The sequence below is a fragment of the Chinchilla lanigera genome, unplaced genomic scaffold (genome assembly GCF_000276665.1).
Source record: "Chinchilla lanigera isolate Chin_1 unplaced genomic scaffold, ChiLan1.0 scaffold00154, whole genome shotgun sequence".
NCBI classification, from domain to species: Eukaryota; Metazoa; Chordata; class Mammalia; order Rodentia; family Chinchillidae; genus Chinchilla; species Chinchilla lanigera.
In genome coordinates, this window is record NW_004955555.1 from 1,754,856 (window position 1) to 1,775,703 (window position 20,848).

Below are 20,848 nucleotides of genomic sequence, written 5' to 3' on the forward strand. Positions count from 1 at the left end.
ATAGAATGAAATGGAAAGAAAGACATAAAAATGAATAAAATGTTAGCATTAAAATCCCTAATATTCCATACATATGTTTTGAAGAATGGTTCATCTGTCTTTCCAACTGGAAAGGAATGAAATAAAAGGATGAAGAGGAGTGCAGTGTGATCAAACAGTGGAATCGGATGGATGCAAAGAAATGGAAGAGTGGAACAAACCGGAAGAGGTGGAGAAGAACGGAATGGGAATAGAAGTGTGGAGGATCTGAGTGGAATGGAATAAAATTAAATGCAGTGAAAGATAAACAGATGGAGCAAAGTGGTAGGGAAAGACAAATGGAGAAAAGTTAAGTGGGTAGAAGGGAAATGGGTGGAGTGGAAATAAATTCAGTGGAAACAGAACGGAGTGAAATTGAGGGCGCTAAACAGCCATGAATGACATTAGCTAGAAAAACGACAAGATGGATGTGGGTAGAATGGGACTGAAAATACTTTCCGTGGGAAATTTCATCCTACAGACTCCTCGGCACAGAGGCAAAGTGCAGATCGGTAGCAACCTCCCACATGTCCTGAGACTCAGGGTGGCATAAAAGTACCTGGTAGTTTGGCTCCCCGCTTTCTTCTGGTAGAGAGGGGCCCTGTGGAGGCACCGGGCCTCTGGGGAGTGCATTCATGGGATGAACACCAAAGTCTCCTGGGATTGCTGCAGGTGGTACTCTCTGCAAATGAGCAGAGGAAACAGGTGGGCCCACAAGTGTAGCCTGCCCAGAAGATGCTACCTGACACCCACAGAGAGGACCGGGTCCACCCAGGTTCTCTCAGAGAATCAGAAATGGGGGTAAGACTAGGACCCAGGCCCAGTGCTGGCCCAGAGTTCATTCCTGTCTCTTGCTGGCTTCATAATTTTACTCTCGACTCCTCCCGCCATGCTGGGCCAGCACCACCTCACTGAAAGCCAATTCCAAGCCCTGGAGGTGGAAGGAACAAAATGGGAGCCAGAGGCCTGGCGTCTGAGCCAGATTCCTGTGAAGCCCTGGGCCACTTTCTCCCCACCCCTCACCCTGCAATGCACAGTGAAAGGTCCAGATAAGGTGGTCTCCTTGTCTGGTGAAACATGCGATCCCCGGGCATATTTCCTCTGAAGCAGGGCCAACATACCTCATATAACTCCTCTGGAGATGCTGACTGGAACGTCTGGGGAAATACAAAGTTGTAAAGAAGTTCTGGGGCTGGGATGGAGCCACCCACAGAAATTCTCAGAAATAGTCTTAGCCTCAAAAGTAGGTACAGCCCTTCAGATTCCCAGTGGGGCTCAAGGCGAAGCAGTGTCATGTTGAAATCCAAGAATCCCAGGGGAAGACATGGAGAGAAGGAGGTTGGGGGTAGAGCTCACAGAGCTGACAGGAACGAGCAAAGAGCCCTGAGTCAGCACCCTCCCTCCACTTCTGAGCCAGGGAAGCTCTTGAGGTCCTCAGAGAAGGTGCCTCTGGGGAGGAGAGTGAGCTCACCCACCTCACTGACTCTGGTATGTTCCTGGAACTCAGGTATTCTCTCATTAAAAGGCCTCAGCCAGCCTAGAGAAAGCAAACCCCAGCCCAGGGACTGAGTTAGAAAGAAACAGAGGAACGGACTGCTTATCCTCAGGAAATAAGTAGCAAAAAACCTCCTCCCTCCCCATCATATCTCTAGTGAGCTTAACCTTAGAATGTCTTGGGAATGAAGTTCTAGATTACCTCAGGCTGTCTGATGACATGGATGAGGAGAGAAAGCCAAGTCTCAGCCCCAATTCTGCCCAGGGGTCCTGTGCAGCCGGCCCAGGGTTAGTCCTTTATCCCCCTCCCCTGGCCTTGGTTTCCCATCTGTAAGATTAAACTGAGCTGGACCATCTCTATGGGCCTCTCCGTACCATGAGGTTCATCCTTTTAGAATCCGAGACTCAGAGATGGCAAAAATGCCTCCATTCCCCTTTGGTTGGCCCCACCCACCAGCATTTGAGGCACTGTGCCGAGGTGAATTGTAAGATTGGGCTTGGATTTACAGGGAAGGGCTCTGGCAATGGACTTGCTCTGTCTACAGCAATCCAGTGACAGCGTTTTCTGAGGCTGAGAGAACGCCACCACACTGTCCTTTTCTCACAGCTTCTGAAACAGGTGAAACCCACCAGAATTCTTTTTTTTTTTTTTTGGTTTTACTCCGGTACCGGGAATCGAACTCAAGACCTTGAGCTTGCCAGGCAGGCACTGTGTCACTGAGCTAAATCCCCAGCCCCCACCAGAATTCTTGATGCCAGTCTCATCTGTATTCCCCATGGGGACACAGGGGACCTGGGGCTCAGGGAGCTGTGACCGGGCCTGCCCACAATCAAACAGTAGTTTGGTGGCAAATCTGGGAGGAGAGGACTGGGCGTCCACCGCAGCTCTTCCCCAGCCCTCATCACTGCCCTGAGCATCAGCCATGGGCTCACTTACCCGAAACAGACTTTGTAAAGCTCTCCTTCCCAAAGGTAGGATGCGAGGCTGTTGGCATGGGGTCATCTGCTAGTATCCTTGAGAGCCTGAAATCCCAAAGCCTTCTTATTCTTTGCTGAGTTATTACTTCAAGTGAATTATCAGTAAGCACGTGGCTAGTTCTCGCCCATCCGCACAGGTTCTGTCCTTGTTCCAGACCTTCTGGGACAATGCTCCCAAATACTGTGAATTTCCCCCGTGCCAGACACCGCTCAGCACCATGGTCAGCAGCCCTCTTGCCAGGTGGCCCCCTGCTGGCCGCATCCCATCCCCTTCCCCCTACAGCATTACCAGCCAGCCTTCCAGCTGAGATAGCCCAGTCCTGCCACCAGAGCAACGACAACCAGGACTCCAATGACGATGCCAGCGATGGCTCCCCCGGATGGGGAGGATGACTGGGGACCTGGGCAAAGAGAGAATCAAGACCCAGGCCTGACAGCCTCGTTCCCGCTGCCAGCGCCATCCCTAAACTTGTAGCTTTTTCCCTGCAGTACTGGGGATTGAACCCAGGGCCTTAACACTGAGCTACATCCCTGGCACCCCCACCTTTTAAAATTTCTTTTTTTTTTTTTCTTTTTGGTTTTGGTTTTTCTCCAGTACCGGGAACCGAACTCACGACCTTGCGCATGCCAGGCAGGTGCTTTGCCGCCGAGCTAAATCCCCAGCCCCCACCTTTTAAAATTTTGAGACAGGATCTCCTTAAGCTGTCCAGGTTGGGCTCAAACTTGTGATCTTCCTGCCTCAGCCTCCCAGAGTGCTGGCATTACAGGCATGCCCCAGGAAGCCCAGTTTGTGGTTTTATCTATACCGATATTTTATGAGTACTGGTTTTCAAGTTGCTGGGAAGCAGCAGTTCATTAATAACACTATTTCTGGAGTAAACTGACCTGCATTCATATCTCAGCTGTGTGACTTTGGGCATGCTACTTAACCTGTCTGTGTTCCAATTGTTTTTTTTTTCTGTAAAATAGGAGCAAGCGTTCCTACTTTAAAGGGTTGCTAAAATGATTAAACATATATGTATTCATGTGCAATATATGTCATGTTCAAAGAGATAGAGACAGAGATATGGATATAGATAAAGTGTTTGTGCCCACGGAAGGTGACTGGCAAATATGTTGGCCAGGATGGACAGCGCAGATTCAGATAATGGATCAGGGCCTTCAACATGCCCCTCCTGTGAACCACGGTAAAGGGCTTTGGCAACCAAAAACCTGGATGCCACTCAGAATCCCTCACTCCCTGAAGCCGTGTGACCCTGGACAAGTGAATCCATCTCTTCAGGTGCAAACTGAGACAAGCTGAGCCTGTGATGACATCTTGTGAAAATGAGATGTGATCACAGATGTTCATTCCTGGCACATAGCAACTGGTCCCTAATGGCAGTTGTTCTTGAATTCCACTTTTGCCTAACCTTTCTCAAAAGGTGAAGCACAGCCATTAGGATGAAGACGGCAGTCGTGAGGGTTGGGTGTGAGGAAGGGGGTCTTCTTTTGAGGGTCAAGAAAGGACTTCCTGTGAGGCCTCTGGAGTTTAGACTTATTCTCCAAGTTTCCCTTTCTTTATATGTCAAACAAACATAGTTTGATATAATCCTGTAGACCTCAGAGGGGCCCAAAGATTAAATGAGTTCATGCATAAAAGTACCAGCAAAGAGCCTGGCACATATTAGGTGCTTGATAAAAGATGATGGCCAGCCAGGCATACTGGTGCACACCTATAATCCCAGCTGCTTGGGAGGCTGAGGCAGGAGGATGGCAAGTTTGAAGTCAATCTGTGCAGCTTAGACTTAGTGAGACCCTGTCTCAAAATAAAAAGGGGCTGGGGATGTAGCTCAGTGGTAGAGCACTTGCCTAGCAAACGTGAAGCCCTGGGTTCCACCTTTAATTTTAGAAAACTTAAAAATAAAGTAGAAGGTACTATCTGGCAAGCTCTAAGCGCCTTGAGCCCTCTGTACATGATCTCTTTCAAACTCTGCAATATTGCCACAAACACCAACCACACTCACTAACTCGCAGCTTCCTCCTCACAGCCTGTTTCACTCATCAAACCCTCTGCCCAAGACCAGAGGGCTGATCTGAGGACTCACAGAGGTGATTTGAGAAGCCACCTCGGGTCCTAAGCTCAGTGGGTGACCAAGACCACTGCTATAAGTGACTGTCACCAATCTTGTGGTCAGGCACCAGCGACAAGACCAGAGTCCCTAGGTCTCAGTCCCTCCCCCTGCAGAGTGGAGATACCTGTGGGGTCACCCCAGAACTGGCTGACAGACAGAACCCAAAAGAGAGAAAACCCATGAAGTGCTTATTGGTGTATACATGGGAGGCTTGGCTCAGGCATGTGGGACAGACTCAGGAAAGAATAATCTTGTTTAACAAACATGATATGCCAGGAACAGCTCTGAGAACTTCATAAATGTTAATTAATCCTCAACAACCTTAAAAATAGGCACAATTACTATGTTTGTTTTATAGATAATCAGAGGCCCAGAGAGGTTGAGGAACTTGTCCAAGGTCACACAGCTGATAAGCACTAAAGCCAGGATGTGGATCGTGATAAACAGTAATACTATGCTGCCCTCTCAGGAACTCAGTGCAAAAGTACAGGGAATCCTTGCAAGTTGCAGCCAGTGACTCTAGCAGCTCAAGAGCTGTGACTTGTCTTTCTCAGTAACTTGGAAAGGCAGGTATCACAAACTTCTGTTTTTCTTGGTTTTTTTCTGGTATTGGGGGTTGAACCCAGGGCTTTTGTGCTGAGTTACATCCTTAACCCCTTTGTATTTTTATTTATTTTTTGTTTCGACACAAAGCCTCGCTATGTAGCCCAGGCTGGCCTTGAACTCGCAGGAATTCTCCTGCCTCAGCCTCCCAAGTGCTGGCATTATAGGCATGTATCACTGTACCGAGTTTGTTGTTGTTGCTGTTTTTTGAAACGAAATCTCACCCAGTTGCCCTTGCTGGGCTTGAACTTGTGATCCTCCCATCTCAGTTGCCCAAAGTGCTGGGATTTACAGGTGTGTACCACCATGCCAGCACTGTAAACCTCATTTATAGGAAAGCAAACTGAGGCTCAGCACAGCCTGGAGTTTGCCAAGGTGCACAGCAGGAAGGCGGTAAGAGGGCCTGAGCATTAGGGGTGAGGATTCTGTGGCTCTAGACTGGGATCTGACCTGCACAGTCCATGTACTGTCACACTCAGGCCCCTGGCACAGGGAGGCTGGGTGGCTGAGCTGGCATCGGAAAAGGCCACTTGGAACCCAGGGGAAGGTGCACCCCGAGACTCACCTACCACGCTGACCAGGACAGAGGCTGAGAGGACCAGGCCGGTCAGAGGGTTGAAGGCTGTGCAGTTGCAGATGCCCTTGTGCTCCCAGGTCACAGCATTGATGACCAGCTGTCCCCCCACAGACTCGCCACCGCGGTGCTCACAGCTCCAGCGATACTGGGCGCCTGGCTGGGACTCAGCCCAACACTGTAGGGTCAGGTTAGAGTCGAGCTTCACCTCCACGGTGCTGAGCGACCCGGACGTGGTGTCCCTGGTGATGCTCACATGGTCAGGGCCATCTGCAGGCAGAGCCAGAGTCATGCACCCCATACACTCACACCCGCTTTTGCCCCCTCTGCTTCCACTGTGCATGTTTTGTTTTTTCACTTGTTTATATGTTTGTTTGTCCCTTCTCCACTGGAACGAAGGCAATTCCAGTCAGCAGCAGGAAAACAAAGGCTCTGCTACCCGATTCCCTAAGTTTCCCAGGCTGGGTTTGAATTTGCAATCCTCCTGCCTCAGCCTCCCAGAACTGCCCTCCCCTCCTTCAGTGTCTGCACAAACATTACCTTCTAAAAATTTTAGCTAGCTGTCCCTCAGACAAAGGACTTCTATCTAGGACATATAAAGAATTTAACAAAATCAGGCCCCCCAAATTCAAAGACCCAATCCAAAAATGGGCATCTGAGATGAATGCACATTTCTCAAATGAAGAAATACTAATGGCGAATAAATACATGAAAAAATGTTCAGTATCATTGGTCATTTCAGAAATGCAAATTAAAACAACACTGAGATTCCATCTTACCCCAGAAAGAATGGCTATCATCAAGAAATCAACCAATAACAAATGCTGGAGAGATTGTGGGGAGAAAGGAACCCTTCTCCACGGCTGGTGTGAGTGTACACTGGTGAAACCACTGTGGTAATCAGTGTGGAGATTCCTCACAAAACTGGGATTGGAAGTCCCATTTAACCCAGCTATTCCTCTTCTGGGTATTTTCCCAGAAGAATTAAAAACATCATACCACAGCAATATAAGTTCACCCATGCTTATAGCAGCACAATTTGTTATAGCTAAATCTTGGAAACAACTCAAATGCCCATCCACTTAGGAATGGATAAAAAAGATGTGGTATTTTAATACAGTGGAGTATTACTCAGCTATAAAGAAGATAAACTTGAGACTTTTGTAGATAAATGGATGCAATGAGAGACCATACTCCTAAGTGAAATAAATAAGACCCACATCTGTAAACATCATATTGTCTCCCTGGTGTAGGAACCTGAAAGAATAAGTAAAATTCAAAATGTACAATGGATGATAGGAAAGGGAAAGAAATTGCTTAAAGGAAGGAAAAACTGAGATGAGGGAAAGAAGAAAAAAAAAGGAAGGTAAAACAAATAATATATATGTGATAACTGTACTGCTGATGTCTGATGGTATACTGAAAAGAACAGTTAATGCTTAAAATTTTTCATGTTCTAACCAATTTTGCATGCTTGTATCTGGTAACCTGAGCAACTGATTTGAAGACAACAATGCAATGGAACAACCATGAGGAACTCCTACCATCTTGTCTAGTGAAACTCTGTATTATCTCTAATGTTTTATCTAATAATTATTTTTTATTCTCTTTAATGATTTGAACAATCTTCCATTCTTACATCCGGTAATCTGAGCAACGTAGTTGAAGATAACAATATGTAATATAATAACCGCTGTTAATTCCTATCATTTTTGTCTTGAAACCCTGTATCACTTTTAATGTTATTGTTTTGCTTTGTTTATGTTTGTGATGCTGGGATGTTGCTTTTTTTTTTTTTTTTTTTTTTTTTTTTTCTTTTTCTTTTTCTCATTTACTGCTCTCTTTAAAATTTAAAAACAAAACAAAACATTACCTTCTCAGGAAACCCTGGGCCCTGGCTAAGGCGACCACACCTTCCCCCTCCGGGTACCCTCACCCCCTGCCATGCCTCACAGTTCTCCATATGGCTCATCTCCTTAACCTGTCATTCTGTGTCTCTCCTGCCATGTGCTTACAGCCTGTCTGCTCCACCACAAAAGAAGCCCCCAAGGGCAGGCCCCAGGTCACGTTCATACCTGGCCGTGGCAGGCGCTCGGTAACGGCAGGATAAATGATCAGAAAAAGAACCTGAAGAGAGATGAGAGAGGGAGAAGGAAGAGCAGCTCCAGAACCCAGCGACTCACAGCCGATGGTCAGCTCGAAGGGGTCACTCTGCGCCTGCGCGGCCTCGGTCTGGATCTCACACGCATAGGGGCCCGTGTCGTTCCGCCGGAGGCTAAGGATGACCAGGGTGCTGTTGTCGGCCGACAGCTCCAGGCGCTCACTGGGCAGGAGGGGCTGACCCCCAACGAACCAGCGGATGCTGACCCCCTCATGGGCGGTCTGGCAGGTTAGGGTTGCAGAGCTGGTGTTCTCCACTAAATCCAGGCTCAGGGAAATCACTTCAGGCTTGACTAGATTTTCTAGAGACACAGGGAGATACAGGGCCGGGTTCAGGGACGCTGCCCAGCCTGCTGCCCATGCGCCCTACGGGGTTTCTCAGGGATGACCCTGTGTGTGCTGCGGGCTGTGTGTGCTTCCGGTAGGACTGTGTGGTGTGTGTGATGTGTGGATGTCTTTTGTGGGTGAGTGCGTGTTGTGTAATGATAGTGTGAATATGTTACGGGTTTTGTGTGGATGAAGAGTGTGCTGTGTACATGATTTGTGTATTTTATATACGCTATATGTGTTTTGAAATGTGAGGTCGTAGGTGGTACACATAGTCATGTGCGCTTTGTGTGCGAGTGTGTTACACACGTCTGTATTTTCTGTACATGCATGTATGTTCTGTGTCTGTGGTATTGTATGTGTAATATGTATTGTGTGCTATCTTATATGCTTTGCTTATGACTTGCTGTGTGTGGTACGTGTATCCATTTTATGTGTCTATTTTTGTCAGTTGTATATTATATAGGTGGAACTGTTGAATGTGTGGCATATATTTTCTGTGTAGCATTTCTTAAGTGTCTATGATATTGATTGATTGTGATGTCGGATGGATGTTAAGTGTCTGTGGTATGTGTGTGTGTTCTGCGTCTGTTGTGAGCATGTCATGAATATATATGCTTTATGTGAGAGCATTTCGTGTGTCTATGGTATGATTTGTAGTGTAATGTATGTGAGATATGTGTGTCTGTGTTCTGCTGTCAGATGTATTATATGTGTGTCATGAATATGTGAGTGTATAGGGTCTATGTGTTGTGAGTTTGAGTGTACAGTGTGTAAGTATTGTGTGTCCCTGATGTGTTAATGCTTTGTGTTGAGTGTGTTGGGTCTGCTGTGTGCCTGTTATATGGATTTGTGTTGTGTTATGTTCCAAATGTACAAGTGTGCTGTGCATGTGTGGTTATTTGTTTGTGTGTCGCTCTATGTGTGTGCAGTGTGGGAGTGTTGTGTTAGTGTTTATAAGTACAGATAGTTGGCCCTCTGGCTTCCAGAGAATCAGCCCATGGGCACCGTGGTGAGCCTGCAGTCTTGCGAAGAATGTGCCAAGCCAGATGCCAAGTCCTTCCCCAAGGTCAGTGCCCGCTTAGCCACCAGCCAAATAGGAAATCCCTGCTCCTCCTCTGGGTCCTCCTCAGATGCTGGGCTGTTGGTGTAGCTTAGTGGCTCTTTATATTTTTCAGAGTCCCAGTGCCCCCTGAGAATCTGATGGCAATCACTGACCCTTTCTCTACAACACAGTGTGAACATTTCATGCGCAACTTGGACACCCGTCCAGGGGTCACAGAATGTCCAAAAGCCCGGGATGAATCTCCTGGTCCTTTGGGACATGGCAGCCTCTGATTCTGAGAGGAAGCTGGAGAGGAAACCCGGAGGAAGACTCACCATGGACTCGGACTTTAAGAGCGCCCATCTGGGACAGGCTGGTGGCACTGTTGGACACCAGGCACTGGTAGGTGCCCTCGTCTTTCTTGGACACTGCAGGGATGGTAAACGTTCTCGTGGTGGGAGGCGGGAGAGAGTCATTGGGGAGATACCAGCTATAGGTGGCAGGGGGGTGACTCTGTGTTTCCACCTGGAATTTCACAGTGGAACCCTCCATCACCTCAACTACCTCCCCGATGAGGACACCCGAATCCACCTCGATCTCAACAGGGTCAGGACCATCTGGAGGACAAGAACAATCACAGTAGTGACAATAGCATCAGCAACAGCTCTTTTAAGAGGGCTTTGGGAGTCAGTAAACACTGTATTTCCCTCCTCCCCACTCAGATTCTAGGTCAACTGCGAAGGAGGTTAAATGTCAGCCCTGTTCCCGGGTGAGTTGGAAGACACATCTAAAGTATGCCAGCTCCTTGCCCACCCTCCCCAGGCAAGAATGTGGATCAAAAACAGCTGAGGTTTGGGCTATCAGCTTTAGATCTGTTCATTGGATGTTCTCGGTAGAATCAGAGCAGAGATGTCAAACAGTTATATATCTGGAATTCAAAGACAGACAAGACTGGGTTTGGATGGGATTCACAGCTATGAGACTGACCAAGACGCCAAGGAAGTGGTTGGAGAGGAGAGAAGGAGACTCACAGTGCACATCCAGCGGGGTGATGTCGCTGCTCTGAATCTCTGAGGTACCCCAGACTTCACACTGGTAGGACCCTGCATCCTCCCGCTGGACAGGGTGGATGGTGAGACTCCTGCCATCTGCAGACAGCTGCATGCGCTCATTCAACACAAGAGGGATGTTGTTAAAGACCCACTTGATGAAGACATCGACATCCGTGGTGCCACAGTAGAAGGTCACCACTCCCGTGTGCTCTATGACAGTGCCCTGGCTGACTGAAATGGTGGGCTTGACCAGCAGTCCTGCAAAGGAAAAAAGCAAGAGAGGGAATCAGCAGCAGAGACATGGATAGAAGATGAACAAGATACAGTCAAAAAGGGATCCAGAGAGACAGGAAGAGACTAGAATGGCCAGAAGACACTCTGGAGCTGGAATGCCTGGGCTCAAAGGTCAGACCTACTGCTTGTTCTAGGTGATCTTGTGAAACTTCCTTCCCCACTCAAGGTCCCCTGTGCAAGTAAAACAGAGGGTCTATGAGAAGGCCTTGAGAAGGGGTCAATTAATATCACCTTCAAAGAGGATCATGTTTACCACAAAGATACCAGCGAGTGCCCCCTACCCACTTTGCAGCCATCCTTCCCTCCCACTGCCACAGCAGCTACAGTCCACCCCTTTGCTCCTATCCCCAGTACAGCTGACCGCACCAATCATTGTCAGGCCTTGACTGAGCCAATCAGGTTCATCCTACTGGGTCTTAGGGTATGGAACCCCGATAGATGGTAGATCTCTGGGGAGGCAGAGATCAGAATAACAGGCTGTTTTTCTGTGTCCACCCTCTGAATCTTCCACAAGTCTGGAGTGCTCAGGGGTCCCAAACGCAGATGAGTATCCTCACTTTGGGTGTTAGGTGAGCTGGCCTGCGGGGAAAGCTGGGCTGCAGCTGGAAGATTCCATAAGGTCCAAAGTGAGGCTGGAAGGAAAGAGAAGCAGTGTTCAGGGAGGCGCAGGTGAGTTGGGGTGAATTAGGATGGTCAGTGATGGTTTTCAGAAGTGGAGAGAGATCTGAGGTAACAGATGTGGCATTCCATCCTCAAGACTTGTCCTGTCCACCACTTATGGCCATGTGACCTGGGGTGTGTCTTTATTCCTACTGAATCTCAATTCCCTCAGTTGTAAAATGGGCCTAAGATCACCTTCATCCTAGGGTTGGTGGGTGGGTAATAAATATTGGCCGCTTCAACTGGGCAGTAGTCACTGGGTACCCTTCAGGCATTTCTGCCCTACTGGAGATGCAAGACAGTTCTCCCCAACCCACATCAAAGGAAACAGATGGTCAGAGAGGCCAAGACCCCATAAAAAAAAAAGGGCAGGAGCTGACTTTGAACCTGGCCTTCCCGAAGACTATACTACCAACAGGGTGTGATTCTTCCCATCAACCCAGGGATGGGCACAGAGCCAAACCTGCTAAACAGGGACTTTCAGTGGGGGAGATTATCCTTGCTTACTTCCTCAGGTTTGTTCTCAGGAGATTTGCTGTGCGTGCGATGGGAAGGAAAGGGGAAGAAGGCATAGTTCCCATTTTCCTGTGCGGTCATTCTGCACTCAATCGTGGAGGCTGGACGTGGGTGAGTGGGGAACAAATCCCAGCAGCCGTGTTTATGTGCAGCTGAGCTGGTCACCCCTGATCTCTCTGTAACCCAATCCAGAGAAGCCACCACACACCTCTCTACCCCTCAAAGGACTCCCACTTGGGCCAAGCCCAGCCCCATTATATTTCCTGCCAGTTAGCGGTGTAGGGCAGTGTCTCCCTGGAGTCTGGGAGCAAACATGGATCTTCACATTTACTGGCCCCATGGTCATGGCAAGAACTTTCTCTCTGTGAGCTTCCATATCTCCAACCGCTAATGGAAACAACAGGAGAACTTAGGTCACTGGGTTGTTGTGAGGGACGAGTGACACATCAGATGTGACACCTTAAAATGCCTCTCAGTCAGGGCTCAGTCACTGGGACTATGGTGGTGGCAGCAGTGGTGGCATCTGTATTTCTCCTTCTCCAGTCTTGCTGGTAGTCAGGGCCACCCTCTAAGCTTGGAGCAACAGTCTGGGTTTGACCCATAGCTTTGTCACCTATTTGAGCAAATGATGTCCTCAGAATCTGTTTCCCCATTTGTAGACTGTTACGGTTTGTGTCTGGATGTCCCCCCAAAGCCTTGTGCAGTCATGGGGGGCAGGCTTTTTGGAGGTGGCTGAATCTAGAGTTTGTGGTTGGCTCGCTGTCTAGTGCTGGGATTGGGGGTGAGTGCTACACCTGCCCTAGGGCAGGTAGCCTGCATACAATACAAGGAGGGGGAGACTTACTCTCCAGTCCTCCTCTCTTGCTGCTTTTGCTGTCTTCCACCGCCATGAACAGTTGCCCCTCTGCCATGTGCCACCCTACACTGGAGCGAGCCAATCATGGACTAAAATCTCCACAAACTGTGAGCTAAGTGAAGCTTTTCCCCTTTAACTTTGGGTGTTAGTTATTTTCTCTCAGCAACGAGAAAGGTAACTAAGACAAAGACTGAGAGTAAAAATTGTTCCAGCCTCAAATAACTGTTATAAGGAGAAATGGAATAACATGAAAGACAGATCCCTGGCATGGCAGGTCTCATCATCAGACCTGCCTGGATGGGAGCCGCCTCCTCCAGGCCCCTGCCTGGGCCCTGCCCTGCTTTTTCTTCCCCTGAGGCCTTGACTTCCATCCACTAGGCAGAGGCCAACCTTGCAGAGAAATAGTGCAGACACAGCTGATAACCCTCGGCCTCCAGGAGGACCTTGGAGTCTGCAGCTATCCACTCAACCAGGAAGCTCCAGCCCAGACAGCCGGAGCTGTCTCGGGCCACACAGCAAGGCTGGGTTGAGCTCACCTCTCCCCAGGGCCAAGTGCAAATTCAGTCCTTCCCCTGCAAAGTGCCTTTCTTATAAGACATTCTAGTTCCTCCCTTTTGTTCAGATGTTCTTGAGGCATGGATTTCATATCCATCCCATCCTGATGGGTGGACGACTCGGGGTCAGCACGTCTTCCCTCTGCCTGCCTCACTCCTGTCCGTCTGTCATCTGTCAGTCTGCTGTGCTCCAGCTTGTCTCTCTCTCCTCCTTCCCTTCTAATCTACTTCTGAGTGACTTGGTGCTGTTTTCATGCTGCCTCTGTGCCCTCTCTCTCCCTCTGTCTTCTATATCTCACTCTGATTCTTCTGTTTTGTTTTGTCTTGTCTTGTCTTGTTTGCGACAGGGTCTCACTATGCAGTTTAGGCTGTCCTTGAACTCACAATGATCCTCCTGCCTCAGCCTCCCGAGTGCTGGGATTACAGGTGTGCACTACCATGCCCAGCTTCTCGTCCTGCTTTTTCTTCTGGTACTACTGTTATTTTCACTCTTTTTCTCCATCTCTCTTTGTGTCTCTGTCTCTGTCTCTGTCTCTCTCTCCTTCTCTATCTCTCTCCCTCTCTCTCTCTTTTTCTCTCTGTCTCTCTCTTTCTCCTGTTCCTATCTCTGTTGCATTAGTCTTTACTTCTATCTCTCCGTGTCTCTATTTTTCTTTCTGCCTCTCTGTAAACACACACACATCACTGCCAAGCACCCTCCACTCACCCACCCCATCAGCAGAAAGTAGAACCCTCACCTGGGAGCAGGATTCCTGTCCACCAGCAGCTCCATAAGCCAGCCAAGCCCATGAGTCGTGGCACCTGGCCGCACTGTGCCAGGCCGTGCAGCCCCCGGGTTCCCCACGCAGACGCTGTCTCCACTCCAGCTGTAGCCCGGCTACCTCTCGCCTCTTCCCTCCCACCCTGCGGCAAACAGACACACTGGAGACAGCTAAGCGACGGGGTAGCGTCAGGGAAGGAACTTTGGCCTCACCTCTGCCCTCCGCCTCTGGGTCTCACTTTCATTTTCAAGCCAGCACAGAGAGAGGGCATTCCTAGATCCCCGAGAACCAGGAACTAATACTGTGATGCCGGCAGCAATGCTGAGAACAAAAGGAGTAATGGGCAGTGACCCGGCACTTCGTAAAACCATGCCAGGTGCCAAGCTCACCCTAAGCAGCCTACAAAAATACAGCGAGATCACAGCGTGCTTGATATGGATCCTGTGACAAGCAAAGGTGCCGGAGTCAGACAAGCAGGAGGACCCAACCTGGAGTACAGGAGGCCTGGAGGGCTCCCTGGAGGAGGGGACATCTGAGCCAAGACCTGGAGAGCATCGTAAAACCCCAGTATATGAGAGTTGTTGGTCAGAAAGGTGAGAAACACATTTACTAAGAAACCAGCTTTTCTGGCCCTCCAGCAAATCCTTGTCTTTCTTTCTTTTTCTTTTCTTTTTTTTTTTTTTTTTTGGTACCAGGAATCGAACTCACGACCTTGAGCTTGCCAGGCAGGCGCTGTGCCGCTGAGCTCTATCCCCAGCCTTCTCCGGCAAATCCTGTGTCCAGCCTTCAGATCCTTCTTCCAGGACCAGCACCACCTCCTACCCGGACCAGAGCAATGGCCTCCTCATTCACTGCTCCTGGCCTCCTGTTAACACCGAAGTCAGCTTATTTTCCTCCTCCTCCGCTCAGAAGTTTTCCAGGGCTCCTGTGTCACTCAAAGTAAAAGCCCCAGTCCCATAGTGGCCCCCACGACCCCACATGACTCCACCCCAACACTCTTTGCCCTCGCCACCCAGCCTTCTCCCATTCCCTTTGCTCCAGCCACACCATTCTCTCATGGGTTTGGAAACACTCAAGGCACAGTCCTGCCTCAGGGCCCTTGCACTTGCTTTTCTAGCTGCCCCAAGGTGCCCCCTCACTTACACTCTTGTTCAGATGGTACCTCCTCAGAGCATCCCTGGGACAAGGGCGCTCACCATCTCTGCACTGGGAGTTCCTGGCCCACACCTCGGGTGTATTTATTCCTCTCCAAAGCATCATCAGATGTGCTCTCTACTGCCCAGTGTTTGTCCCTTGACTGCTTCACACTAATATCAGCTCCATGAGGGCAGGGACTCCTGTCTGTTTAATTTTAATTTCCCACTGACTGCCCAAAGCCTTGAACAGTCTCTGGCACCCTATAGGTGTAAAAATTCTTTGAATGAATACATGACAACCTGCACCGGGCAGTTTATTGAATTCAAATTAACCGAGGGTTTCCCTCATGGGACCCAGGCAGGAAGAGAGGTTCAAGGAAGTGAGGTCACTTCCCAGCCGTGTGGCTCAAAGGGGAAGGACCAGGAGTCAGACCCACATCCAGTGCCCAAGCCCACGTTCTTCACCACTCCTCAGTGTCCCAAAGGCCCTTGCAGTCACTAATGATGTCATAACCCCTATGACCATCAACTCTTCAGTCCCCAACCCAAGGGAAGTTTCCGCCGAGTGACCGAACAGCACAAGTGGACAAATAATTTCAGGGGAGTTGAAACTCTTTTCAGAAAGCACAGTGGTTCAGACCCAGCCAGTTACCCCTGAGCTCCCCAAGTCCCCAGCCACCTCCAACAACTGCAGAGGTCGCTGGTTGCTAACAACCATGGCGTCCCAGGCGCCTTTGGTAATGTGTGATCCTGGATGAAAGCTGCAGATTCTCTCTGGGGAAACACGGACAAACATGGCTCGTTCTACCACGCCAGAGATCCTTGCCAAAGACATCCATGCCCAGATGCATCACTAAACTAGAAAATGAAAACAATCTGGGTGGGCATGGTGGTGCACACCTGTAACTCCAGCACTCTGGAAACTGAGGCAAGAGTGTCACCACAAGTTTGGGGTCAGCCTAGGCTCCGTGGTGAGACCCTGCCTCAAAAGCAACAATGAAGTCTTGAAAGCATACAGGAAAAAACAACTTTTTACAGGCAGGATCTCATTACGCAGTTCAGCTTGGCCTTGAACTCACTGTATAGTGCAGCCTGACTTCGAATTTACAGTCATCCTTCCTGCCCCAGCCTCCCAAGCACTAGGATTACAGGTACAACCATGCCCAACACCAATGTGTTTTTTATAGAGACACAATATGAGTGACCGCAGACATCTCATCAGAAATCACAAAGCCTGGCAGGAGGTGGCACAATCTATTTGGTTTTGTTTTGTTTTTTGTTTTTTTGAGACAGGGTCTCACTGTTAGTGTAAGCTGCCCCTGAACTCACTATGTAGCCCAGGCTGGCCTCAAACTTGTAGCAATCCACCTGCCTCAGCCTCAGTGCTGGGATTTTTTTAATGTGCTGAAAAAAAAAAAAAAGAACTATGGGCCCAGAATTCAGAAACTATTCTCTAGTAATGAAAGTAAAATAAAGTGGAAATTGTGGGTAGTGTGAATTAGCCTTGAATCTTTCTTACATTTCCCATGCATACAGTGCCTATGGCTTTGCCTATATAACATTGTCCAGTAGTATGTGTCCACCTGGTGCATTCAGAACTGGTCAGTATCCATTTCCATTGCATACCAAAAGGCAAATGCAATTTCACAGGGGCACGGTAGGTGGCACAGCAACCCAGGAGATAAGAGCCCTTTTCTATTTGAGCATTTGCCAACCAGCAGCTAAAGGGAAGCGAGAACAGCTTTGGGCTTTACTGTAGTCTGGAAAAAACTTACCTGAAACATTTTAAATTACAGAGAAAACTTTACAAGGAAGTGACAGGATACTCTGTCACTTGGAAAGTCCCATTTTTTCCCCCTTTTCCAGACTGATTTAATTCAAATACCAGGGAATCCCAATCAGCAAGAAAAAAATGTTTTTATAGAGTTCCCAGATTCACTTTGGGAAGATACAACTAGTTCAGTCCCGGGGAATTTGGGTCTTATAGATACCTCAGGATCATCGGGCATCCATGTGAGTTTTGGTAACTAAATTATTGGAAATTAAACATATATTGCAATTCCTCAACTAGGGAGAAGCTACAGGAAACGGTGATCCCTGCTTCCCAATGCTGGGACCTTATTTAATTCTCTCCCTTTGGGTGTGGATTGTATCAAATCACTCACATTTTTTGTTTTTGTTTTTGGGTTTTGGGGGGGTGGTTTTGGTTTCTGTTTTTGTTTTTGTTTTTTGAGAAAGAGTCTCGCTACGTAGCTCAGGCCAGCCTTGCACTCACAGCAATCCTCCTGCCTCAGCCTCCCAAGTGCAGGGATTACAGGCATGCGCCACAACGCCCGGCTCCAAATAACTCACTTCTAATGAATAAAATACAGCAGAAAATGGTAGATGCTCCTTCTGAAATTAAGTTGCAAAGATCATTGCTCCCATGTCAGATCTCTCTCCCACTCTCTCCTGAATCCTTCACCCTGGTAGAAGCTCCCTGCCAACACCCAACACTGTCAGAGAGACTGGGAAACAGGGAGCCCCATCCCCCCTATTCCACACTGAGCCTTCCGATGACACTGCAGCCCCAGCCCACAGCACTACCGCATCTGAGGGAAAGTGCGTTGGCTAAGCTAAGCCCAGATTCTTGATCCAAAGGAACTATCAGATCAAAACACCACTGTATTGTCTTACGTCACTAAATTCTGGAGTCATTCATTTTGCAGCAATAGATCAGTAATATAATGGGGCCCCTGGGGAAGGTGGAGAGGGTGTGCAGACTGGAACAAGAACCAAACTGAGACTGCGACATGGGCTTAGAAGCATAATCTCCATCACCTCAACGACAGCACATTCCCACCCTCCCGATGCGCCCTCCAATAAGTTGGCTAATACTGTATTTCATTTGCGTTTTTAAAACTTGTCTCCAGCCATGGCCCTCCTTTTGTGGAAAGGGAAAGAGAAGGGCTGTCACCTGTCCTGAGCTTCGTGTGACGCGTGGAATTTTGGAGGCGAGGTTGCAAACAAGACAAGCCAGAGAGGTGACCTGTGAAACTCACCCTGGCACAAAGCCTAGAAGCCGCGCTTCCAGCAACAACACCCGTGCTGACACGGCCGCTTACATTCACCACCACAAACTGCCCACCCCCACCCGGGAGGGACAGGGAGGGGATATGCGACCAACATTCTGCAAGGATGTGCTGATTTTCTCCAGTTTGCCAGCAGGTTTCCCCTTTTCTTTTTTGGTACCGGGAATCGAACTCAGGACCTTGTGCTTGCCAGGCAGGCACTTGTGCTGCTGAGCTAGATCCCCGGCCCCTGGTTCCCCCTTTTCATGAGCAATTTCCTCACCAGGAAAATCCACGTTCCAGGTGAGAATGGGGAGTCCTGGGGTGCGTGGCTGCTTTGTGATGGGGCCAGAGCTGTGCTGATGGTGACTGTTTTTCAACTTGCCTTGACAGATGGCCCTTGACTTAGGACTTCTCAACTTTCGGATGGTGTGAAAGCAACATGCATTTAGTAGAAGCCAGTCTTTGAGTTCAGAACTTTGCTCTTTTCCTGAGCTAGAGACAAGTGATGATCGGCGGTCAGCCACAGCATCGTGAGGGTCAGCGGTGGGTACTCTCACCACAGTGTGCTGTGCTGCCGGGCTGTGTGGTCCACAGGATGAAACAGTGGGGTGTTAATAAAGGCACACGGAGGAGGAAGCAGCAAAGTAGCCCTAGAGGAGCACTTTTAGGAGAGGTCAGAGGAGTGATCACCAGGAAGAAAAGAGAAGGCTAGGAAGATTTGGGGGTGCTTAGGATGGAGCAGGTGAACTTGGGTGTCAGTCAGACTCATGCATTTCAGAGCTATTAACTGAGCACCTACTACATGCCACATACTGTGCTGGGTGCCGGGAGGGTGCAACAGTGACCAAGACCAAGTGACTGCCCTCGGGAGCTGACACAGAGTGGGGAGACAGTCAGTGAGCGAGGCAGAGGAGCAAGTTATCAGCAGGCATCAGAGGACAGTCAGGGCTAGAGCAAAGAAGGCCGGGAAGGGACTGAGAAGTGTCAGGAGCAGCAGAGTTCGAGGAGAGGTTCTCTGAGGAGGAGGTGCTGAGCGGAGACCCGAGGGAGGGGTGAAGTTGCCAGAAGGCTTTGAGCAGAGAAGGGGAAAAAAGATATGACTTCGGGGTTAACAGATTCCCTGTGGCCGGGCGGGACCAGGTCCGTAGAGGACCCAGGGAAGGAGCGAGGGCACCAGCGAGCAGGCAACTGCAATGACTCAAACTAGAGGCGAAGTGCTCACTCGGAGGTGTTCCGGTTTCCCAAGACCGTCAACAGAGTAGAGGCAACCAAACTGCGGGGATCCATGCAACCCGCTTCTGTGCAGAAATGAAAACAACGAGCCACTGGGCATGCGCCGAGGTAGGTGAATCTCAGAATAATTGTGCCAAGTAAAAGAGGCAGACAAACGCGGGTCAACGTGTGTGGGATCCCACTTGTATAAGACACAGTCTTGCCTCTATGACAAAAATGTATGTTCTGACCTGGTAAATAGGCGTTAATTCTTATAGTCTGCATTCAAAATTTCTGCAGTTCCATTGCGTGTGCCCGAGAAGTTCTCCAGGTGTTACTGAGCTGTAACCCCTTGTATGTGGCATGACTAAATGACGTGCTTTCTCCCAAATGGCGATTCACATTGACTTACAGAGAAGCGGGACTAAATCCATGTTTAATAGAACTCCCTAACAGAACTAGCTTCACAGACAAATTAGTCTCCTCTGGTACAGACTGGATTTGATTTGCTTTTATTAGCCTGTTTTAGGTCTTCCTTGGAAACACTGTAACTACTCCCTGCCGAAATTCTGATGTTATTAGTTTGTTTTACAAACTCATAAACTTTGTAACCACTCAACTTCTTGCCAGAGTTCTGAGTTTTATGCTGCCGACTATTGCCTATAGAACAGATGAGATTAAAAAATAAATAAATAAAAATAAAACAGATGAGATTAATTGGGCAGCAGTTTCCAGATAAACTAAGCCCAAGAACTATTTTTTCTGTCTCTGTTATTGCTCAAATTTGGTTTAAAAGGGTCTGAACTTGTTGGAGACCACTACAAAGTGGCTCTGAGCTGGATTTAACGTTAGCCAACTGGCTGTCCGTGTTTACTTCTGAGTTGTCTAAAGCTTAGGCACCTTGTCTGAAGGTGGGCAGTGGACGCATAGTAAGTGAACCTCTGTGGTCACTGGTCCCCGCTGAGGCCTGTGTTGGCCTGTGAAGCTGTGACTCCTCAAAGGACAAGACAAGGCCACAGCTGAGGACGTCTGGCTCCAACACCAATTAACTTAAAGGAGACTGCAGCTGCTATGAAGGCCTTCCTGGAGGTAATATAGTTCTCTTAAATTAACATAATGTATTACTTGAAAAAGTCCTGCCCAGATTCCCACCTTTTCTTGAATATCCTCCTCCTTTGTTTGTAAACCAAATAAGTACAGGTTCCCCAGAGAAGTCTTTGTCTACACTCAGAGATATCGAAGCTGTAAGAGAGTTAGACCCTCCTGGAGCCCCGAAATTATTTCAATTGTCTCATTTATTTAAGCCTTCGCCATCCATTCATTTGGGAGACTGGGGTGTGATCAGCCTGCAATAACTAAGGGTTATTTAACCCAATATGTACGCTTCCCTTCCAACACAGGAAGGAACACATACATCGTGAATGAACCTCAAAGACATGTG

At 48.7% G+C, this 20,848-nt stretch overlaps 1 protein-coding gene across 1 annotated transcript in view; it reads right to left on the minus strand.

Moving 5' to 3' along the window:
• The window catches only part of Ceacam20 (carcinoembryonic antigen-related cell adhesion molecule 20), a 16,515-nt gene extending 2,222 nt beyond the window's left edge, over window positions 1-14,293 (minus strand). Inside the window, exons 1-11 of the mRNA XM_013508670.1 lie at window positions 13,983-14,293; window positions 11,217-11,291; window positions 10,345-10,623; window positions 9,649-9,930; window positions 7,965-8,243; window positions 5,773-6,051; window positions 2,780-2,891; window positions 2,450-2,535; window positions 1,494-1,555; window positions 1,140-1,175; window positions 578-700 (exon numbers count right to left, since the gene is read on the minus strand). Coding sequence (XP_013364124.1) covers window positions 578-700; window positions 1,140-1,175; window positions 1,494-1,555; window positions 2,450-2,535; window positions 2,780-2,891; window positions 5,773-6,051; window positions 7,965-8,243; window positions 9,649-9,930; window positions 10,345-10,623; window positions 11,217-11,291; window positions 13,983-14,034 — 1,665 coding nt within the window. The 5' untranslated portion in view covers window positions 14,035-14,293. The remainder of the gene's footprint in view (window positions 1-577; window positions 701-1,139; window positions 1,176-1,493; window positions 1,556-2,449; window positions 2,536-2,779; window positions 2,892-5,772; window positions 6,052-7,964; window positions 8,244-9,648; window positions 9,931-10,344; window positions 10,624-11,216; window positions 11,292-13,982) is intronic.
• Between the last annotated feature and the right edge of the window lie 6,555 nt (window positions 14,294-20,848).